The sequence below is a fragment of the Pristis pectinata genome, chromosome 2 (assembly GCF_009764475.1).
Source record: "Pristis pectinata isolate sPriPec2 chromosome 2, sPriPec2.1.pri, whole genome shotgun sequence".
Lineage (NCBI taxonomy): Eukaryota > Metazoa > Chordata > Chondrichthyes > Rhinopristiformes > Pristidae > Pristis > Pristis pectinata.
The window spans coordinates 575,321-598,594 of NC_067406.1; the positions used below are offsets into that span (position 1 = coordinate 575,321).

The following is a 23,274-nucleotide window of genomic DNA, read 5'->3' on the forward strand; positions in this document are numbered from 1 at the left end:
GGGGGGGGGGGGGGGGGGGGGGGGGGGGGGGGGGGGGCGGCAAAAATACAGAGGACATGTCCTGTTGGAGTTAGCAATGTTGGGGGGTGGGGCGTGTGTGAGGGTGTGGGGGGTAGTGTGGGGGGGCAGAGGCTGAGGAGGGAGGCGTGTGGGGGAGGCGTGTGGGGGAGGCGTGTGGGGGAGGCGTGTGGGGGAGGCGTGTGGGGGAGGCGTGTGGGGGCAGGCGTGTGGGGAGGCGTGTTATGCTAAATCTGTGGGTAACACTGTTGCTGGTGGAGAGTGGCTGGTCAAACATAAAAGGGCCCTGACGACAAACTTGAGGGCAGAGATGCCGGTGTCGCAGGCAAAGAGGAGGAGGTCAGTGGCATTGCTAGAGGGGAGCACGGCGTGGAGTTCTTCATCTCTTGCACATAGGAGACACTGCTGTTGTTACAGAGCAGCAGCAGGGTGTTGTGGAAGGTTACGCTCTGCTGGGGGCTGTGTGTGGTCAACACTGCCACGGGGTAGGTGTCGTAGGGACAGATGACGTAGCTGTTCCTACAGCGCTGTGCAGAGTTGTGGTAGTACGCTGACCAGGAGAGGTGATTGGAGCTGTACAGCTGGCTCATGTGTTGTCTGGTCTGGAAGAAAACGCTGGGGGAGGAGCGGTAGGCATTGTAGCTGTTGTAGTATTGCTGATCATAAGAGTATTTGCCTCCGTACGGGCCTGTGTGCCGGTAGGGATAGGTCCTGCGGCCAGAGGTTGGGCCACTGGAGGAGATGAGGAGGGTTCTGCTCCACTCGTTGGAGGTGTAGATCCGGGTTGGAAGCCAGGCTCGGACATGTTCCTGAAGTACCTCAACTTCTGCAGAGGGACGGAATGGAACTCAAAGGCTTCCAACAGTCGGGGTGTGAACATGTTCTCAAACTGCTCATACAGGCTGGAGTTAAAGGGGATGGAGATCAGCTCCTCGGGGGACATCATTGGGAAGCGGATTTTGCTCAACAGCAGGTCCACCACCTCCAGCCGCCCGTTGTGAGTGATCCAAGACTCCACTGCTTGGAACAGCACAAACTCACTCTCAATGGCCAGGTCCGACCGCTGGAGCAAGGTGTCCAACTCCTCCGCTGTCAGCTCATTCCAGGTCTCCGTCTGACTGAACGACTCACAGTTCCAGGCAAAGTACTGCAGGCAAATCTCCTTCAGCAGGGGGTCCTCCACTGCCTCGGCATAGTTGTAGAGCTCCAGCTGGTGTCGGAAGGATGGGTCCTGGGGTAGGAGTTTGTAGAAGAGCTTATCGCAGTAATTCCGGACGGCAGTGATCCGGTAGTCTGAGGCCATGTTGTGGATGCACTTGACTGAAGACAACGTAATGGTGATCGTCTTCGTGTAAAAGTATCTGCAAGAAGTGACCAAGAGGAGAGAGCGGTGAGCGGATTCCATTCCCCATCCCCAAACACAGGATCGTGCAGCACGGGAACAGACCGCTCGGCCCAACTCATCCATGCTGACCAGTGGACACCCATTCGTATTAATCCATTCGTACAAGGCAATGAACCTGGTCAGGTGATAGACCTCTCAATGGGTGAGTATTTCACGGATAGTGACCACAGATAGTAATCCTGACCTTTAGCATAGCTATGGACAAGGATAGGAGCAGACATTATGGGAAAGTATTTAATTGGGGGAGGGCTAATTACGATGGCATTAGGCAGGATCTTGGGAGTGTAAATTGGGAACAGATGTTCTCAGGGAAATGCACAGCAGAAATGTGGAGGCTGTTTAGGGACCACTTGCACAGGGTTCTGGATAGGTTTGTCCCGCTGAAACAGCGAAAGGATGGCAGGGTGAAGGAACCATTGTTGACAAGAGATGTAGAATATTTAGTCAAGAGAAAGAAGGAAGCATACTCAAAGTTTAGAAAGCAAAAATCAAGAAGGGCTCATGAGAGTTATAAGGTCGCCAGGAAGGAGCTTAAGAAGGGATTTAGGAAAGCTAGAAGGGGGCATGAGAAGGCCTTGGCGAGCATGATTAAGGAAAATCCCAAGGCATTCTACACATACGTGAAGGAGGATGACTAGAGTGAGGGGAGGACCGCTCAAGGATAGAGGGGGAAACATGTTCCTGGAGTCGGAGGAGGTAGGGGAGGTCCTTAATGAATACTTTGCTTCAGTGTTCACTAGGGAGAGAGACTATGACAATTGTGAGGTCAGTATAGAACAGGCTAATGTGCTGGGGCATGTTGAGGTTAAGAAAAAGGTAGTGTTGGAGCTTCTGAAGAACATTAGAATAGATAAGTCCCCGGGGCTGGACGGGATATACCACAGATTACTGCGGGAAGTGAGGGAAGAGATTGCTGGGGCGTTGACAATGATCTTTGTGTCCTCTCTGGCCACAGGAGTGGTACCAGAGAATGGCTAATGTTGTTCCCTTGTTCAAAAAAGGTAATAGGGATAATCCTGGGAATTATAGACCAGTGAGTCTTTCGCCAGTGGCGGGCAAGCTGTTTGAGAGGATTCTTAGGAACAGGATTTACGAGCATTTGGAGAAGCATAGTCTTATTAGGGATAGTCAGCATGGCTTTGTGAGGGGCAGGTGGTGCCTCACGGGCCTAATTGAGTTTTTCGAGGAGGTGACAAAACAAATTGATGAAGGTAGAACGGTGAATGTGGTGTATATGGACTTTAGTAAAGTGTTTGACAAGGTTCCCCATGGTAGGCTCATCCAGAAAGTCAGGTGGCATGGGATCCATGGAGATTTGGCTGTGTGGATTTGGAATTGGCTCGCCCACAGAGGGCAGAGGGTAGTAACAGATGGAGAGTATTCTGCCTGGAGGTCGGTGACCAGTGGTGTTCTCCAGGGATCTGTTCTGTGACCCCTGCTCTTTATGATTTTTATAAATGACTTGGATGAGGAAGTGTAGGGGTGGGTTAATAAGTTTGCGGATGACACAAAGGTTGGTGGTGTTGTGGATAGTGTAGAAGGCTGTTGTAGATTACAACAAGATATAGACAGGATGCAGAGTTGGGCGGAGAAGTGGCAGATGGAGTTCAATCTGATAAAGTGTGAAGTGATACACTTCGGGAGATCGAACTTGAAGGCAGAATACAAGGTAAATGGCAGGATTCTTAGCAGTGTGGAGGAACAGAGGGATCTTGGGGTCCAAGTCCAGAGATCCCTTAAAGTTGCTGCTCAAGTTGATAGGGTGGTTAAGAATGCTTTTGGTGTGCTGGCCTTCATTAGTTGAGGGATTGAATTCAAGAGCCATGAGGTAATGTTGCAGTTCTATAGAACTCTGGTTAGACCACACTTGGAGTATTGTGTCCAGTTCTGGTTGCCTCATTATAGGAAGGATGTGGAAGCTTTAGAGAGGGTGCAGAGGAGATTTACCAGGATGCTGGCTGGATTGGAGAGCATGTCTTATGAGGATAGCTTGAGCATGCTGGGGCTTTTCTCTTTGGAGCGACAGAGGATGAGAGGCAACTTGATAGAAGTGTATAAGATTATGAGAGGCATAGATAGAGTGGACAGCCAGCCCCTTTTTCCCAGGGTGGCAATGGCCAATACCAGAGGACATCAGTTTAAGGTCAGAGGAGGAAAGTTTAAGAGAGATGTCAGAGGTAGGTTTTTTTGCATGGAGAGAGTAGTGGGTGTCTGGAACGCACTGCTGGGGGTGGTGGTAAAGGCTGATACAATAGGGACATTTAAAATACTCTTAGATAGGCACATGGATGTCAGAAAAATGGAGGGTTATGGGTTGTGTCGGAGGGAATGGTTAGATTGATCGTGGAGTAGGTTTATATAGGTCAGCACAACATGGTGGGCCGAAGGGCCCGTACTGTGCTGTACTGTTCTATGTTCTATGTTCTAAGTCCCATCGCCAGCACTTGGTCCACAGCCCTTTATGTCTCAGCATTTCAAGCACTCGTCTTGACACCATGACCCAGCTTCCATCACTCTCTCCGGCAGTGTGTTCCACGTACTCACCACTCTCTGGGTGAAGAAGTTCCTCTCAGATTCCCCCCTCTTCTCCCTCATCCCAAATCGATGTCCTCTAGTTTCATCTCCCTCTGATTTCGAGTCATACAGGCCCTTCAGCCCAACTGGTCCATGCTGGCCAAGGTTCCCATCTAAGCTAGTCCCATATGCCGGTGTTTGGCCCATATCCCTCTAAACCTTTCCCATCCATGTACCTGTCCAAGTGTATTGTGAACATTGTAATTGTACAACCCCCCCCCCCCCCCCACCACTTAATGATAATCAGTCACTTGGACTAGTGTGGATTGACGAGAGAAAGTCAGCAGGGGACTGAATTCAGGAGCCATGAGGTAACATTGCAGCTCTATAAAACTCTGTTCAGTTCTGGTCACCTCACCATAGGAAGGATGTGGAAGCTTTAGAGAAGGTGCAGAGGAGATTTACCAGGATGTTGCCTGGATTGGAGAGCATGTCCTATGAAGAAAGGTTGAGTGAGCTAGGCACCAAAGGCTTCAGTGCTGGGACCTTGGTTGTTCATTATTTATGTAAACAATTTGGATGAGAAAGTACAAGGCATGGTTAGTAAGTTTTTGGTTAATACTAAAATAGGTGGTATCATAGAGAGTGAAGGTTGGTGAGGGGCAGGACTGGCGGCTCAACGTTCCTAGGTTTTAATGTTTTAGACGTGATAGAGAAAGGGGTAAAAGAGGTGGAGGGGTTGCACTACTGATAAGAGAGAATGTCATTGATGTCCTAGTGATAATGGAGAGGACACACTGGAGGGCTCATCCACAGGAGCAACTTGGGTGGAGCTCAGAAATAGGACAGGTGCAATTACACTGATGGGCCACCCAATAGCCACTGAGAGGTGGAGGAACAGATACATAGAAAGATTATGGAAGGTGCAGAAACAACAGGGTTGTCATCGTGGGGAACTTTAACTTCCCCAGTATTGATTGGAGGGGGATTTCTTCAGTGCATCCAACAGGGGTTCTTGAAACAGTCTGTGGGGAGTCCAACTAGAGGAGAGAATATACTGGACCTGGTTTTGGGAAATGAGCCAGGCCAGGTGACAGGCCGGATAGTGGGTGAACATTTTGGGAATAGTGACCACAACTCATTGTTTTAAGATAGTTATGAGTAAGGATAAAATTGGATCTTGCGGTAAGGTACTAAATTGGGGGAGGGTGAATTACAACAAGATGAGACAAGAGCTAAGGGGCGTTGATTGGGAGCAGCTGCTGTGGGACAAGCCCACATCTGACGTGTGGGAGTTATTTAAAGACCAGCTGATCAGAGTTCAGGATCAGCATGTTCCGGTAAGGAGTAAGGACAAGCATGGTAAAGTAAGGGAGGCTTGGATAACCCGAGGGGTCCTAAACTTAGTCAGGAAGAAAAAGGAAGGTGTAAGAAGCTAAAATCAGACTAGGCTCTTGTGGAATATAAAGATAGCAGGAAAGTGCTCAAGTAGGTGATTAGGAAGGCCAAAGGGACCATGAAATGCCCTTGGCGGGCAGGGTCAAGGAGAATCCAAAGGCATTTTTTACTTATAGTAAGAAAAAGAGGATAACTAAGGAGAGGGTAGGTCCACTCAAGATCAAAGGAGGGAATTTGTGCTCGGAGTCAGAGCCAGTGACTGAGGTACTAAATGAGTAGTTTGTGTCAGTATTTACTGAGGAGAAAGAACAGGAAGCAAGTGCAGAGTGGGGCATGCTAATGTGCTGGGACATTTTGAGATTGAGGTAATGCTGGGTCTTCTGAACAACATTAAGGTGGATAAGTCCCCAGGGGCTAATGGCAGATATCCCAGAATATTGAAAGAAGCAAGGGAGGAGATTGCTGGAGCTTTGACAAAGATCCTTGTGTCCTCACTAAAAACAGGTGACGTCCTGGAGACCTGGAGAGTAGCAAATGTTGTGCCCTTGTTCAACAAGGGAAATAGGGATAATCCAGGTAATTATAGGCCAGTGAGCCTCAGTGAGAAGCTATTGGAGAGGATACTGAGGGATAGGATGTATGTTTGCACATTTGGAAAGGCATGGACTGCTTAGGGACAGTCAGTATGGCTTTCTGTGGGGCAGGTCATGTCTTACAAACTTGACTGAGTTTTTTGAGGAGGTGACAAAGGTGCTTGATGAAGGTGAGGCAGTGGACGTTATCTGCATGGGACTTAGCAAGGCATTTGATGAGGTCCCTCATGGTGGGTTGATTCAGAAGATAAAGAGGCATGGGATCCAGGGTGAATTACAAGTTTGGATTTGGAACTGTCCACCCATAGAAAACAGAGAGTAGGGGTGGATGGCTGTTATTCCGGCTGGAGGTCTGTGACCACTGGTTCCGCACGGATCGGTGCTGGGACCTCTATTGTGTATGATGTATATCACTGATCTGGATGAAAATGTAGATGGGTGGCTAAGCAAGTTTACAGATGACACCAAGATTGGTGGAGTTGCAGACAGTGTAAAGGACCATGAAAGAATACAGCAGGATATAGATCACTGACAGACGTGGGCAGAGAAGTGGCAGATGGAGTTTAATCTGGGCAAGTGTGAGGTGTTGCACTTTTGGAGATCAAATGAAAGGAGAAAGTATATGGTTAATGGTAGACCCCTTAATAGCATTGAGGTACAGAGGGACCTTGGGGTCCAGGTCCATAGTTCACTGAAGGTTGCTAGGCAGGTGCTAAGGTGGTAAAGAAGGTGTATGGAATGCTTGCCTTCATTGGTAGGGGTGCCTTGACTGGGTTACCAGGGGTAGTAGTGGAAGCAGGCAGTTTGGTGAAGAGGCTTTTAGATCAACACATGAATATGGAGGGAATGGAGGGATGTAGGTGATACACAGGAGGAGGACATTTAGTATAAATTGGCATCAAGATCAGCACAACATCATGGGCTGAATGGCCTGTCCAGTGCTGGACTGTTCTATGCTCTAAGGTTATCAAAAATTACAGGGGGATCTTGATCAGCTGGGTAAGTGGGCTGAGGAGTGGCAAATGGTGTTCAATCCAGTTAAGTGTGAAGTGTTGCATTTTGAGAAGTCAAACCAGAGTAGAACTTTCACTTCCTGCTGCCTCGGTAAAGCAGCCAGCATAATCAAAAGACCCCACCCACCCCAGACATTTTCTCTTCTCCCGTCTCCCATCGGACAGAAGATACAAAAGCCTGAAAGCACGTACCACCAGGCTCAAGGACAGCTTCTATCCCACTGTTATAAGACTATCGAACAGTTCCCTAGTACGATAAGATGCTCTTGACCTCACAATCTACCTTGTTATGACCTTGCACCTTGTTGTCTGCCTGCACTGCACTTTCTCTGTAACTGTAACACCTTATTCTGCATTCTGTCTTGTCTTACCCTGTACTATCTCAATGCACTGTGTAATGAATTGATCTGAACGAGCAGTATGGGGTTAAAAAAAAATCAGCCATGATTGAATGGCAGAGCAGACTCGATGGGCTGAATGGCCTGATTCTGCTCCTATATCTTATGGTCTTTCCTATTGTAGTGTGAAAGGTCATGGCTGTCATGTGACAGTAACAACACTGACAGCATTGCTCATCGGGTCGGAAGTGACACCACTGTCAGTCAGGGTTGGGCTCCACCCCTGCCCCTCTGGGCACACCTAACCACTGGCTTTTGTAAAACACCTTTGCACCTGGCCCCGAGCGATTGGCTTGTGAATCACCTGGGCTCCAGCAGTATAAAAAGTGCCACATGTTGGCTTGCGGGCACTCTCTCTCTCTCTCTCTCCAAGGATGTTGAGGTAACCTGTGCACTACTTCAGGGTAGATAGTTAAAGATCCCGGGGAGCGTTAGAGCCAATGTTTGTCCAGATTCAAGGTGTTCAGACATTGTATTGTTTATTCCTTGGTTATTTGTAACCAGTTCATTGTGTGTGTGTGTCTGTCTGTGTGTGTCTGTGTGTGTCTGTGTGTGTGTGTGTGTACATCTCACCCCTGTTGCGATTTTCCCCCACGTCTCGCGATCACCCATGTGTGTGTGCGTGTGTGTGTGTGTGTGTGTGTGTGTGTGTGTGTGTGTGTGCATGCATCTCACCCCTGTTGTGATTTTCCCCCATGTCTCGCGATCACCCGTGTGTGTGTATGAGTGTGCATCCGTTCCCATCCATTCTGTCCCCGCGTTTGTCTTTGTAAATAAATTTTTCCTTTTTAAAATACAAAGACTTGTGTCTGAAGCCCTCTGCCTTTAAGACCCGAAAGAACCTTTTCTCACAACACCTATCCAAGTATCTATCCAAACACATTTTAAACATTGTATTCAATTGGCCTCTATTACATCCAGCGGCAGCTCACTCCACACACCACCACCCTCTATGTGAAAATATTACCCCTCAGATCTCCTTTAAGTGTCTCCCTCTCACCTTAAACCTGTGCCCTCTGGTTCTAGGCTCCCCTGGCCTGGGAAAAGAACCATCTATCCTATTCATGTCCTTTATTAATCTGGGTATTGAGTATAGGGGTCAAGAAGTTATGATGCACCTCTATCAAACTCTGGTTAGGCTGCATTTAGAGTATTGCGTGCAATTCTGGTCACCTCACTACAGGAAGGATGTCGAGGCTTTAGAGAGGGTGCAGAGGAGGTTTACCAGGATGCTGCCTGGATTAGAGGGCATGAGCTATCAGGAGAGGCTGGACACACTTGGGCTCTTTTCTCTGGAGTGGCTGAGGCTGAGGGGTGATCTGTTGGAGGTGTATAAAATTATGAGGGGCATAGATAGGGTGGACAAGCAATATCTTTTTCCCATTATTGAGTGATCCAATACCAGAGGGCGTGCATTTAAGGTGAGAGGGGGTAGGTTCAGAACAGACATGAGGGGTACGTTTTTTACTGAGAGAGTGGTGGATGCCTGGAATGCGTTGCCTGATAGGGTGGTGGAGGCAAATTGACTGGGAGCTTTTAAGAGGGGCTTGGATGGCACATGAATGAGAGGAAAATAGAGGGATATGGGCATTCTGTAGGTAGGAGGGAATAGCTGTGTCGGCACAACATTGTGGGCCAAAGGGCCTGTTCTGTGCTGTACTGTTCCATGTTCATAATTTTATAAACCACAAGGTCCCCCTTCAGCCTCCCATGTCCCAGTGAGAACAAACCCAGCCTGTCCAATCTCTCCTTGTAGGGAGTTTGTACATTCTCCCCGTGTCTGCGTGGGTTTCCTCTGGGTGCTCCGGTTTCCTCCCACATTCCAAAGACGTACGGGTTAGGAAGTTGTGGGCATGCTATGTTGGCGCCGGAAGCACAGTGACACTTGCGGCTGCGCCCAGAACACTCTACGCAAACGATGCATTTCACTGTGTTTCGATGTACATGTGACTGATAAACTACAGCGCTCTGTTCCAGGCCACATCCTGGTGAATCTCCTCTGCACTTTCTCTGTGCTGCCACATCCTTCCTGTAGTGTGGAGACCAGATCTGTCTACACTACTCCCAGTGTTTTGTACAACTGCAACATGACGTCCCAGCTGTTATAGAATCAGTTAGTTATACAGCAGGGAAACAGGGCCTTTGGCCCGTCTGGTCCTTGCCCACCCTCTGCCCTGCCTCTGCCGGATGACGGGGAACGGTGGTACGGAGGGCAACGGATGAAGTGGTTTTTAACTCGCCAGAAGGTACCTGATGATGTCATTGACGTACTGCACGCAGTCCTGGGACACCAGCAGGTTGAAGCTACTGCCTTGACTCTGGCTGATTGTGTTTTTGTCTGTGTGCAGGGACAGGATGAGTCTGTGCACACAGGAGCGCTCCTGCTCCTGGCCATCCTCCAGGGTGGTCACCGTGATGTTCATGTCGCAGTTCCTGCGACTCACGTACAATTCCTTTAAAGATTCGTAGAACTCTGCCGTGAGATCCAGTCTGTAGCCAAAGATCTGGTCCAATCTCCCTGGAAAACACAAAACCCCTTCACTGCGACACCGCAACACTGCACCCCACCACAGTGCCGCACTGCAACACCACACTGCAATGCCGCACTGCAACGCCGCACCACAACACTGCACCACAACGCTGCACTGCAACACCTCACTACTACACTGCACAACACTGCACTGCAATGGTGCAGTAGAGCTGCTGCCTGGCAACTCTGGAAATTCAGGTTCCATCCTGACCTCCGGTGCTGTCTGTGTGGAGTTTGCACGTTCCCCCTGTGACCGTGGGAGTTTCCCCTGGGTGCTCCAGTTTCCTCCCACGTGCCAAGGCCGTGCGGGTCGGTGGCTTAATTGGCCACTGTGAATTGCCCCCTGTGTGTGGGTGAGGGGTAGAATCTGATGAGAATGTGATGGGAGTGAAATGGGAATGATACATGGAGGGGTCTTATTCTGGTTGGAGGTCCGTGACCAGTGGTGTTCCTCAGGGATCCATGCTGGGACCTCTGCTAGTTGTGATGTACATAACTCACTTGGATGGAAATGTAGATGGGTGGGTTAGTAAATTTGCCAATGACACAAAGATTGGTCGTGCTGTGAACAGTGCAGAGGGCTGCCAAAGGATACAGCGGGATATAGATCAGTTACAATTATGGGTGGAGAAATGGCAGATGGAGATTAATCTGGGCAAGTGTGAGGTGTTTCACTTAGGGACATCAAATGTAAAGAGACAGTACATAGTTAATGGCAGGATCCTTAGCAGTGTTGATGTACAGAGGGATCTTGGGGTCCAAGTCCACAGCTCCCTGAAAGCGGCTACGCAAGTAGATAGGGTGGTAAAGAAGGTGTATGGAATGCTTGCCTTCATTAGTCAGGGCACTGGGTATAAGAGTCAGGAAGTCACGTTGCAGCTGTATAAAATTTTGGTTAGGCCACAGTTGGAGAGTTGTGTGCAGTTCTGGTTGCCTCATTACAGAGAGGATGTGGAGGCTTTGGAGAGGGTGCAGAAGAGGTTCACCGAGATTTTCACCTTGCAGAGTCAGGAGTTGGAACGAGATTTGGAGCGGGACCTTTACAAAGAGGTGAGTCTCTGTGCCTGAGGTTGTGAGTTTCACCTTGCAAGAGTCTAAACGAGGCACATTTGCAAATTGTTACCTGTTGATTGGCTTATAAAGGTAAGCAGGTAAAGCAGCAAATAAAGGTAAGGCGAGTGTAAACGGAGCGGCCATTGTGTGCGTGGCCAGTGGGGAGCTGAGGCTTCAGTGTGAAGAGGTGAAGGTAAGTCTCTGGTAAGTTCCTTTCTTTCTTTGATTTGGTGTTCCCTTTAGTTCAAGGCCGGAGTAGTGAGACTGGCTCTGGGGTCAGTGGTGTGCTCAGCTTGTGAGATGTGGGAGTTCTGGGAGAATCCAGTCTCCCTGATAACTGCATCTGCACGAGGTGCATCCAGCTGCAGCTCCAGTTCCCTAACATGGCCTTTAAGGAGCTTCAGCTGGATGACCTTTGGCTCCTATGGGATACCAAGGAGTACATAGACAAGAGCTACAGGAAGGCAGTCACTCTGAAGCTGCAGGAGGCAGGTAGCTGGGTGATTGTCAGGAGAAGGATGGCGAATAGGTAGGTAGTGCAGAGTACCCCTGTGGCTGTTCTCCTCAATGACAGGTATACTGCTTTGGATACTGTTGGGGTGGGAATGACCTACCAGAGGAAAGCTGCAGTGACCAGGTCTCTGGCACCGAGCCTGGTCGTGTGGTGCAGAAGGGAAGGGGGTGAAGAGGAGAGTGGTAGTGATAGGGGATTCCATAGTAAGGGGAGCAGACAGGAGATTCTGTGGACGTGAAATAGACTCCCGGATGGTATGTTGCCTCCCCCGTGCCAGGGTCAGGGTCCACAGCATCCTGAAGGGGGAGGGTGAACAGCCAGAGGTCGTGGTACATATTGGTACCAATGATATAGGGAGGAAAAGAGATGAGGTCCTGAAGAAGCCAAGGGATCCAAGGAAGCTTGGCTGTGTGGATTAGGAATTGGCTTGTCTGTAGAAAGCAGAGGGTTGTGGTGGAAGGAGTGCCCTCGGATTGGAAGGCAGTGACTAGTGGTGTCCTGCAGGGATCAGTTCTGGGACCTCTACTTTTTGTGATATTTATAGATGACTTAGATGAGGGGGTGGAGGGCTGGGTTAGTAAGTTTGCGGACGACACTAAGATCGGCGCTGTTGTGGATAGTGTGGAGGGCTGTCGGAGCTTACAGAGGGATATTGATAGGATGCAGAGCTGGGCTGACAAGTGGCAGATGGAGTTCAATCCGGAGAAGTGTGAGGTGGTACACTTTGGAAGGACAAACTCCAGGGCAGAGTACAGGGTAAACGGCAAGGTACTTGGCAGTGTGGAGGAGCAGAGGGATCTGGGGGTTCATATTCACAGTTCGTTGAAAGTTGCCTCACAGGTGGTAAGAGCAGTTAAGAAGGCCAATGGGATGTTGGCTTTCATAAGTCACGGGATTGAGTTTAAGAGCCGCGAGGTTATGATGCAGCTTTACAAAGCTCTAGTTAGGCCACACTTAGAGCACTGTGTTCAGTTCTGGTCACCTCATTATAGGAAGGATGTGGAGGCGTTGGAGAGGGTGCAGAGGAGATTTACCAGGATGCTGCCTGGATTGGAGAGTATTGAGTATGAGGAGAGGCTTAAGGTGCTAGGGCTTTATTCACTGGAAAGGAGGAGGATGAGAGGAGACATGATAGAGGTATATAAAATATTGAGAGGAATAGATAGAGTAGACAGTCAGCGCCTCCTTCCCAGGGCACCAATGCTCAAGACGAGAGGTCATGGCTTTAAGGTTATGGGTGGGAGGTTCAGGGGAGATGTCAGAGGGAGGTTTTTCACCCAGAGAGTGGTTGGTGCATGGAATGCACTGCCTGGGGTGGTGGTGGAGGCAGATACATTGAACAGGTTCAAGAGCTTGTTGGATAGGCATATGGAGGAATATGAGATAGAGGGATATGCAGGAGGAAAGGGTTAGATAGTGTGAGGGTGGTCTGATGGACGGCACAACGTGGTGGGCCGAAGGGCCTGTTTTGTGCTGTATGGTTCTATGGTTCTATGGTTTAAGAGGGAATATAGGGAGTTAGGTAGGAAGCTGAAAAGCAGCACCTCAAGGGTAGTAATCTCTGGATTGCTGCCTGTGCCATGTGCCAGTGAGGGTAAGAACAGGATGATTTGGCAGATGAATGTGTGGCTGAGAAATTGGTGCAGGGGACAGGGTTTTAGATTTGTTGATAATTGGGATCTCTTTTGGGGAAGGTACGACCTGAACTGGAGGGGGACCAATATTCTTGCGGGCAGGTTTGCTAGAACTGTTGGGGAGGGTTTAAACTAGTTTGGCAGGGGGATGGGAACCAGAGTGATAGGTCAGAGCTTCGTTCATTTACTGTACATGTAGATGCAGAGTGTAGAGAGACTGTGAGGAAGGAGAGGCAGTTGAAAGGGCAAAATTGCAGTCAGTTGGATGGGCTGAAGTGTGTCTGCTTTAATGCGAGAAGTATCAGGAATAAGGCTGATGAACTCAGAGCGTGGGTAAGTACATGGAACTACGATGTATACAACCATGTGCAACCCTGCTATACAACCATCAAAGATGCCTTCCGAGCCACCCCTCGTCCTCACTTTGGGAAATCAGACCACCAGGCTGTGCTCCGTCTCCCTGCATACAAACAGAAACTGAAATGGAAGGATCCGGTATGGAGACTCATGCAGTGCTGGTCTGAGGAAACATGAGCTCCTATGTGACTGCTTTGAGACAGTGGACTGGTCCATGTTCAAAGCCTCAGCTACCAGCCTTGATGAGTGTGCCACCACCATCACAGACTTTATCAGCACGTGTGTGGTAGACTGTGTACCAAAGAGGACAATATGGGTGTTCTCAACCAGGAAACCATGGATGAACCAGGAGATCCAATCCCTACTGAAGGAGAGGACTGCTGCACACAAACCTGGTGATCCTGATCTGTACAAGAAATCGAGGTATGACCTTTGGAAAGCTATCAGGGATGCCAAGAGGCAATACCGACTCAAAATAGAGTCCCTGACCAGCTGTCAGTTATGGCAGGGCTTACATGCCATAACAGGCTACAAGACGAAGTCGGGCTGCATAGCTAACAACAGCGCATCCCTTCCTGATGAACTTAACACATTCTATGTGCGTTTTGAACAGAAGGGAAGTGGATTGTCACCATCCACCCTGACAGCCACCAATGAAACTGAACTGTGATCACAGTGGAGGACATAAGATCAGTCTTCCGGAGAGTTAACATGAGGAAAGCACCTGGCCCAGATGGTGTCCCGGGCCGTGAGCTCAGATCTTGTGCTGATCAGCTGGCAGAAGTATTTGCGGACATATTCAACCTCTCCCTGCTTCAATCTCAGGTTCCCTCCTGTTTTAAGAAGACCACTATCATCCCGGTACCAAAGAAAAGCAAGGTAACATGCCTCAATGACTACCGACCAGTAGCTCTGACATCCACCATCATGAAGTGCTTTGAGATGTTGGTCATGACACGCATCAACTCCAGCCTCCCAGACAACCTGGATGATTGGAGGGTGGCAAATGTTGTTCCTTTCCTTTTAAGAAAGGGAGTAGGGATAACCCTGGGAATTACAGACCAGTGAGTCTTACTTCAGTGGTGGGCAAATTACTGGAGAAGGTTCTTAGACACAGGATTTATGGGTATTTAGAGAAGCATAGGCTGATTAGGGACAGTCAGCATGGCTTTGTGAGGGGCAGATCGTGCCTCACGAGCCTGATTGAATTCTTTGAGGATATGACAAAGCACATTGATGAAGGTAGAGCAGTGGATGTGATGTACATGGATTTTAGTAAGGCCTTTGATAAGGTTCCTCTTGGAAGGCTCATTGAGAATGTCAGGCGGCATGGGATCCAGGGAAACTTGGCTGTGTGGATTCAGAATAGGCGCACCCATAGAAGACAGGGTGGTGGTAGATGGAGTGTATTCTGCCTGGAGGTTGGTGACCAGTGGTGTTCTGCAGGGATCTGTTCTGGGACCCCTGCTCTGTGATTTTTGTTTTATTAATGACTTAGATGAGGATGCGGAAGGGTGGGTTAGTAAGTTTGCTGATGATACTCACGTGGTTAGCACAATGCTTTAGAGCGCCAGCGACCCAGGTTCAAATCCGGCCACTGTCTGTAATGAGTTTGTATGTTCTCCCTGTGTCTGCGTGGGTTTCCTCCGGGTGCTCCGGTTTCCTCCCACATTCCAAAGACGTATGGGTTAGAAAATTGTGGGCATGCTATTTTGGCGCCAGAAGCATGGCGACACTTGCGGGCTGCCCCCAGAACACTACGCAAAAGATGTATTTCACTGTGTGTTTCGATGTACATGTGACTAATAAAGATCTTATTTTAAGGTTGCTGGAGTAGTGGATAGTGTAGAAGGTTGCTGTAGATTACAACAGGATATTGATAGAATGCAGAGCTGGGCTGAGAAGTGGCAGATGGAGTTCAACCCGGATAAGTGTGAAGTGATACACTTTGGGAGATCAAATTTGAAGGCAGAATACAAAGTTAATGGCAGGACTCTTAGCAGTGTGGAGGAAGAGAGGGATCTTGGGGTCCACGTCCATAGATCCCTCAAGGTTGCCGCAGAGGTCGATAGGGTTTTTAAGAAGGCGTATGGTGTGCTGGTCTTCATTAGTCAGGGTATTGAGTTCAAGAGCCACGAGGTGATGATGCAGCTCTATAGAACTCTGGTTAGACTACACTTGTGCTCAACACTTGTGAGGGGGAGTATTGTGTTCAGTTCTGGTTGCCTCAGTATAGGAAGGATGTGGATGTTTTAGAGATGGCGCAGAGGAGATATACCAGGATGTTGTCTGGATTGGAGAGCATGTCTTATGAGGATAGGTTGAGTGAGCGAGGGCTTTTCTCTATGGAGAGAAGGAGGATGAGAGGTGACTTGATAGAGGTGTACAAGATGATAAGAGGCACAGATCGAGTGGACAGTCAGAGACTTTTTCCCAGGGTGACAATGGCTAACAGGAGGGGACATAATTTTAAGGTGATTGGAGAAAGGTATAAGGGGGACGTCAGGGGTAAGGTTTTTACGCAGAGAGTGGTGGGTGCGTGGAACGCACTGCCTGCAGAGGTTGTGGGGGCAGATACATTGGGGACATTTAAGAGACTCTTAGATAGACACATGAATGAAAGCAAAATAGGTGGCTATGTGAGAGGGAAGGGTTAGATAGATCTTAGAGCAGGATAAAATGTCGGCACAACACTGTGGGCCAAAGGGCCTGTACTGCGCTGAAGTGTTCTATGTTCTATATTCTATCATGCCTGGATTAGAGGGCATGCGCTATAAGGAGAGGTTGGACAAAGTTGGGTTATTTTCTCTGGAGCGACAGAGGCTGAGGGGAGATCTGATTAAAAGTTTCTAAAATTATGAGAGGCAGAGATAGACAGTCAGAATCTTTCTCCCAGGGTCAAAATGTCAAATGCTAAAGGCAGGTTTGTTTGACAGAGCGGTGGGTACCTGGAATGTGCTGCCGGGGGTTGGGGTGGAGGCAGATACGATGGAGGGGTTTAAGAGGCTGTTAAACAGACACGAATATGCAGGGAATGGAGGATATGGACCGTGTGCAGGGAGAAGAGAATTAGTTTAATTTGTTCAGCACAGATGTTGTGGGCTGAAGGGCCTGTCCTGTGCTGTACTGTTCTGTGATTAGTGTAATGTTGGTGTGAATTGGGTGGTGATGGTCAGCCTGGACAATGGCTCGTGGAGCTGGTGCTGCAACTTTGTGACAACACTGTTCTCCAACATCACAGCACTGCAGCGGGGCTGGGAACAAGCTCACCCCACCCGCCATCGCACGCCCCAACAGAGGGTCACCCCACCCGCCATCGCACGCCCCAGCAGAGGGTCACCCCACCCGCCATCGCACGCCCCAGCAGAGGGTCACCCCACCCGCCATCGCACGCCCCAGCAGAGGGTCACCCCACCCGCCATCGCACGCCCCAACAGAAGGTCACCCCACCCGCCATCGCACGCCCCAACAGAAGGTCACCTCCTGATTCTGCTGATGGCTGTTTGTCTCCCATAACCCTTCCACTCCTCGCCTCAGCCCCTCCCTCCCTCATGTCCAAACACACCAGTCCCTTTCCTACCCAGTCCCCCCCACAAACCTCCCTCACAATCCTTTCCTCCCCACTCACCTTCCATCACCTCTCCCACTTCTCTCCTTCCACCAACCCGTCCCCTCCTCTCTTCCTCTCCTCTTCCCATTCCCTCACCCCTCTCCCCGTCCCCTCTTCACTCATCTCTCTCCTCCCCATCTCTCCCCTCCTCTCGTCTCCCTACCCCACCCCTCTTCTCTCCCTCCTCTTCCCACTCCCCCACCCCTCCTCACCCTTCAAATCTCCCCCCACCCAATCCCATCTCTCCCTAACCCACCCCTTTCCTCCTAACCCTTCCCCATCTCCCCCTCCCCATCTCTTCCTTCTTGTCTGCATCTCTTCCCCCTCCCCCCCAACCCCTGTTTTTCTTCCCGTACCCTGCCCCCCCACCCCCGGTGTGGAGCTTACGGGGGTCACAGCGAACTCCAGCATCCTCCGAGTGTTGGCAGTCGTGGACCTTCCATCCTTTGGTCTTGCAGTAAGCGAGAGAGCTCTCAGTTCCCGTGCAGGACACGTCGTCCAGCAGGATGGAGCCTGATCCTGGGGGCAGAGGGAGAGGGCAGTCAGTGCCAGCCCCAGGGAATCCCTCCCATCTGAGGTGGTGGGAGGGGTGGGATTGAGGGTCAGGGTAGGGATGGGATGGGGTGGGGTGGAGGGTTGGCTGGGCTAGAGGTGGAGTTGAGGGTGTGAGTTCAGGGTGGGGAGGGGTTGGGTGGTGGGGTCAGGTTGGTGGGGGGGTGGGGATGTGGGGTCGGGGCACTGAGGGAGTGGGGATGTGGGGTTGTGGGGAGAGGGAGGGTTTGTGGGGTCAGGGTGGTAAGGGGGTGGGGTGAGGGTTGAGGGGTCATTCAGGGAACATTCATCTCCCACCGCCCTGTGTGAGGAGGTGACTGAGGAGGAGATGAAGGGGACGATGTGGATCATTGGGATCATCGGAAGGTGTTTCACAAAGAATCTGGGAGCAGTGAGACACATCCTAGACTGGGAGTAAATGGATTTCGTCTGGAGCTGGTTGGCTTCCCCCCACCTGAGGACAGAACCTGACACATCACACCTGTTCCCCTCAGTCCATAAGACAAAGGAGCAGGTTGGCCATTTGGCCCATCAAGTCTGCTCCGCCATTCTATCATGAGCTGATCCATTCTCCCATTTAGCCCCACTCCCCCGCCTTCTCACCATAACCTTTGATGCCCTGGCTACTCAGATACCTATCGATCTCTGCCTTAAATACACCCAATGACTTTGCCTCCACAGCCGCCCGTGGCAACACATTCCACAGATTCACCACTCTCTGGCTAAAGAAATTTCTCTGCATCTCTGTTCTGAATGGGTGCCCTTCAATCCTGAAGTCATGCCCTCTTGTACTAGACTCCCCGACCATGCAAAACAACTTTGCCACATCTACTCTGTCCAGGCCTGTTGACGTTAAAAATGTTTCTGAGGTTCCCCCTCATTCTTCTGAACTCCAAGGAGTACAGCCCAAGAGCCGTCAAATGTTCTTCATATGTTAACCCTCTCATTCCTGGAATCATTCTCGTGAATCTCCTCTGAACCCTCTCCAACGTCAGCACATCCTTTCTTAAATAAGGAGCCCAAAACTGCACACAGTACTCCAAGTGAGGTCTTACCAATGCCTTATAGAGCTTCAACATCACATCCCTGCTCTTATATTCTATTCCTCTAGAAATGAATGCCAACATTGCATTTTCCTTCTTCACCACCGACTCAAGCTGGAGGTTAACTTTTAGGGTATCCTGCACAAGGACTCCCAAGTCCCTTTGCATCTCTGAATGTTGAATTTTCTCCCCACTTAAACATTAGTCTTCCCCTTTATTTCTTCTACCAAAGTGCATGACCATACGCTTTCCAACATTGTATTTCATTTGCCACTTCTTTGCCCATTCTCCTAGTCTATCCAAGTCTCTCTGCAGACTCTCCATTTCCTCAACACTACCTGCCCCTCCACCTATCTTTGTATCATCAGCAAACTTAACCACAAAGCCATTTATTCCATAATCCAAATTGTTGATATTCAATGTAAAAAGAAGCGGCCCCAACACGGACCCCTGCGGAACACCACTGGTAACCAGCAGCCAACCAGAATGGGATCCCTTTATTCCTACTCTCTGTTTCCTGCCAATCAGCCAATGCTCTATCCATGCTCATAACTTTCCCGTAATTCCATGGGCTCTTATCTTGTTTAGCAGCCTCATGTGCGGCACCTTGTCAAAGGCCTTCTGAAAATCCAAATACACAACATCCACTGCATCTCCTTTGTCTAGCCTGCTTGTAATTTCCTCAAAAAATTGCAATAGGTTTGTCAGGCAGGATTTTCCTTTAAGGAAACCATGCTGTGTTCGGCCTATCTTGTCATGTGCCTCCAGGTACACCGTAACCTCATCCTTGACAATCGACTCCAATAACTTCCCAACCACCGACATCAGGCTAACAGGTCTATAATTCCCTTTTTGCTGCCTCGTACCCTTCTTAAATAACGGAGTGACATTTGCAATTTTCCAGTCCTCCAGAACCATGCCAGAATCTATTGATTCTTGAAAGATCATTACTAAAGCTTCCACACTCTCTACAGCTACTTCCTTCAGAACACAAGGATGCATTTCATCTGGTCCGGGAGATTTATTTCCCCTTAGGCCATTTAGCTTCCTGAGTATCTTCTCTGTTGTAATTGTGACTGCACACACTTCTCTTCCCTGACACCCCTGAGTGTCTGGTATACTGCTGACGTCAGTGAAGACTGATGCAAAATATTCATTCAGTTCCTCTGCCATCTCCTTGTCTCCCATTACAATTTCTCCAGCGTCGTTTTCTATCGGTCCTATATCTACTCTCGCCTGTCTTTTACACTTTATATACTTGAAAAAGCTTTTAGTATCCTCTTTGATATTATTTGCTCACTTCCTTTCATAGTTCATCTTTTCCTTCCTGATGACCTTCTTAGTTGCTTTTTGTAAGTTTTTAAAAGCTTCCCAATCCTCTATCTTCCCACTAATTTTTGCTTCTTGTATGCCCTCTCCTTTGCTTTTACTTTGGCTTTGACTTCTCTTGTCAGCCACGGTTGTATCCTTTTCCCATTCGAAAATTTCTTTTTTTTTGGAATATATCTGTCTTGCACTTTCCTCACTTCTCACAGAAACTCCAGCCATTTCTGCTCTGCTATCCTTCCCGCTAGTGTCTCTTTCCAGTCAACTTTGGCCAGTTCCTCTCTCATGCTACTGTAATTTCCTTTACTCCACTGAAATACCGACATATCGGATTTCAGCTTCTCCTTCTCAAATTTCAAAGTGAACTCATCATGTTGTGATCACTGCCTCCTAAGTGTTCCTTCACCTTAAGCTCTCTAATCACCTCTGGTTCTACCACCACTTCACCTCCCGGACAGAAGAAGAACAGAGCTGCCCTGGCCCTCACTTTCCTCCCACCAGTCTCCACCTCATCAATCCATTCCTCCAGCTCTGAGATTCCAGCTCCAGACACACCTTCTCCTGTCACCATTCCACAGGGAACATTCCCTGTGTGGTTCCCTGGTCCAGTCTTCCATCCCCAACAACACCCCCTCACCCCCACCCCCTGAAGCACGTCCCCTTGCGTCCACAGGAGGTGCCCCACCTACCCTTCCCACCACCCAGGCACCCAGAGGCTCTCCAGCTGAAGCAGCTGCACTTGGTGTTCACACTGTGGGCTCCTCCACTCTGGGGGAACCAAACACCGACTGGGTGACCACTTTCTGGGGCACCTCCCCTCAGTCCATAGGGGCAACTTTGACGTTCTGGTGGGGAGGGGCTGACTGGCAGATGGTGGGCGGGGGGGGGGGGAAGGGTGGAGAGTGACAGAGGCTGGGAGATGACAAGTGGAGACAACAGAATCCGATGGGAAAGGAAGGTGAAGTGTGGAACCAAAGAAGGGAGGTGTGAGGGCAGAGTTATAGGGAGAGGTTGACCAGGCTGGATCTTTGTTCCTTGGACCACAGAACAGTGAGGGGTGACCTCACAGAAGTTTATAACATCATGAGGGGTATGGATAAGGTGGACGGTCATTGTCTTTTCCCCAGGGTTGGGGAGTCCATAACTAGAGGGCACAGATACAAGGTAAGAGGGGAGGGATTTAAAAGAGACCTGAGAGGTAACGTCACACAGAGGGTAGTGAGTACCTGGAGTGAGCTTCAGAGGTTGAGGCACGTACAATTGTAAGATTTAAGAGGTATTTGGATAGGTACATGGAGGGGAGGGACTTGGGAGGGTTCTGGGCTGAACGTGTGGGCAGCTGGGACTAGCAGGGAGGATGCTGTGGTTGGCATGGACCAGTTGGGCCGAAGGACCTGTTTCCGTGCTCTGACTCTATGGGAACAGTGGGGGAGAGGACCCAGTGGGAGGGGTGTGTCAGTGATGGGCAGATGCAGTGGGTGGGAGAGGGCTGAGGGAGGGGGTTGGAAGGAATCATTCGTGAGAGGGAACCTGGATAAATCAGTGGGAGAGAAAGGAACCGGGGGAGCAGTTCCCGTCGGGTAGAGGTGGAGTTTCTGTAGTCTGAGTCTGCCCTCACCATGGCAGTGGGGAAGGCCGAGGATGGACAGGTTGGTGTGTGAATGGGCGGTGTGGGGAAATGGCTGCCAGCCGGGAGCTGCAGATGTCCGTGGGGCACAGAATGTAGGTGCTTGACAACAACTGAACAGCCAGGCGGGGCTGAGGCGAGAGCCACACCTCCCAGTCAGAGAAATTGGGACGAATTAAAATTGAAGTTGTTCAGGGTAACAACAAGTTTGGCAGAGCGGAAGAGAAGGTCGGTGGGGGAAATTCATTCTAGAAAGAAATGGAGAACTGAGGCCCATCCGGGGGGGGATAGGTACAGGGATTGGGTCCCATGGTGACAGCATGGATGTGATGGACCTAATGGCCTGTTTCCCTATTGAATATCTCTAGTACAAAAACAGGGCAGGAGAGTCCACTCGGTCCCTCAATCCTGCCCCACCGATTCAATGCTCAACTTCTCAGCCAATCCATCTGTCACAATCTGCCTTTCCACTGGTTTTCCACCATATTCCCGCCCTTCCCCCTCACCTGATCCGGTGATCCCTCCGATGGCCAGGAATATCCACAGGAAGAACAGATCTGTGACCCCTGCCCTTCCCCCTCACCTGATCCGAAGACACCTCCTTTAGTTGCCTCCGTGGCGTTGAGGTAACCGAGGCTGCGGCAGACAACGTGGGCGTCAGTGATGTCCCAGCCATCGTCACACACGGTTCCCCATTCTCCGTCGTAGTAAACCTCCAGCCGGCCCTCACTGGGCAGTCGGCCTCCAGACAGACGCAGCTCTCCGTAGTCCAGGCCTGGGGACAGACACAGGTCAGCCTGAGGGGTCCGACATGAAGTGCGTGTGGGTGGAGGGAGGTTGCAGAGGGTGGCAGGTGGAGGGTCAGCAGTGGGATTGTCCTGTGCCGTCCTGGTCTCTGAGTGTCACGGACATGGCTGGTCCCCCCAGGGACGGGGACCAGACGGTGGGGAACAATCCGGTGTCTAGATCAAGGCTAAAACCACCAGAAGCTGCTGACTCCAGGTCCTGCAGATCAAGATCCCATCAGATATGGTAGTGCAGCGGTTAACGTAACGCTATTACAGCGCCAGTGAACTGGGTTCAATTCCGGCCGCTGTCTGTAAGGAGTTTGTACGTTCTCCCCATGTCTGTGTGGGTTTCCTCCGGGTGCTCCGGTTTCCTCCCACATTCCAGAGACGTACGGGTTAGGAAGTTGTGGCCATGCTATGTTGGCGCCGGAAACGTGGCGACACTTGTGGGCTGCCCCCAGAACACTCTACGCAAAAGATGCATTTCACTGTGTGTTTAGATGTACATGTGACTGAAAGAAATAGACAGATAGACAGATAACTAAATAGATGGATGAATGTGAGTATCAGATGTGAGGCTGTGACAGAATGCTGTTGAGTTCAGGGACATACCAGGGGTACCTGAAGCCGGGGTTGGAATCCAACCTTCACTGAGTCCCATCTGGACCAACACTAAACCCAGAGCAGCAAGGGCAGCCATCTTGGTCCTGAGCACAACACTAAGGCAGCAACCTGAAACAGAAGAGGCCAGTGTTACAACCAGATCTCACACTCACCCGAAACCATACAGTTCAATCCCCTCTCTTACTTCCTCACTGCAGTGAGAACAGACCCAGTCTCTCCTCATCACTAAACCACTCCATGCCAGGCCACACCCTGGGGAATCTCCTCTGCAACCTCT

General features: G+C 50.1%; 1 protein-coding gene across 1 annotated transcript in view; it reads right to left on the minus strand.

Annotated features, from left to right (window-relative positions):
- Positions 1 to 287: 287 nt before the first annotated feature.
- LOC127579774 (galectin-3-binding protein-like) overlaps positions 288 to 23,274 on the minus strand; it is a 29,050-nt gene continuing 6,063 nt past the window's right edge. Inside the window, 6 exon segments of the mRNA XM_052032684.1 lie at positions 288 to 799; positions 802 to 1,379; positions 9,590 to 9,857; positions 17,425 to 17,556; positions 22,169 to 22,360; positions 22,986 to 23,105. Of these exon segments, the coding sequence (XP_051888644.1) occupies positions 288 to 799; positions 802 to 1,379; positions 9,590 to 9,857; positions 17,425 to 17,556; positions 22,169 to 22,360; positions 22,986 to 23,073 (1,770 nt within the window). The 5' untranslated portion in view covers positions 23,074 to 23,105.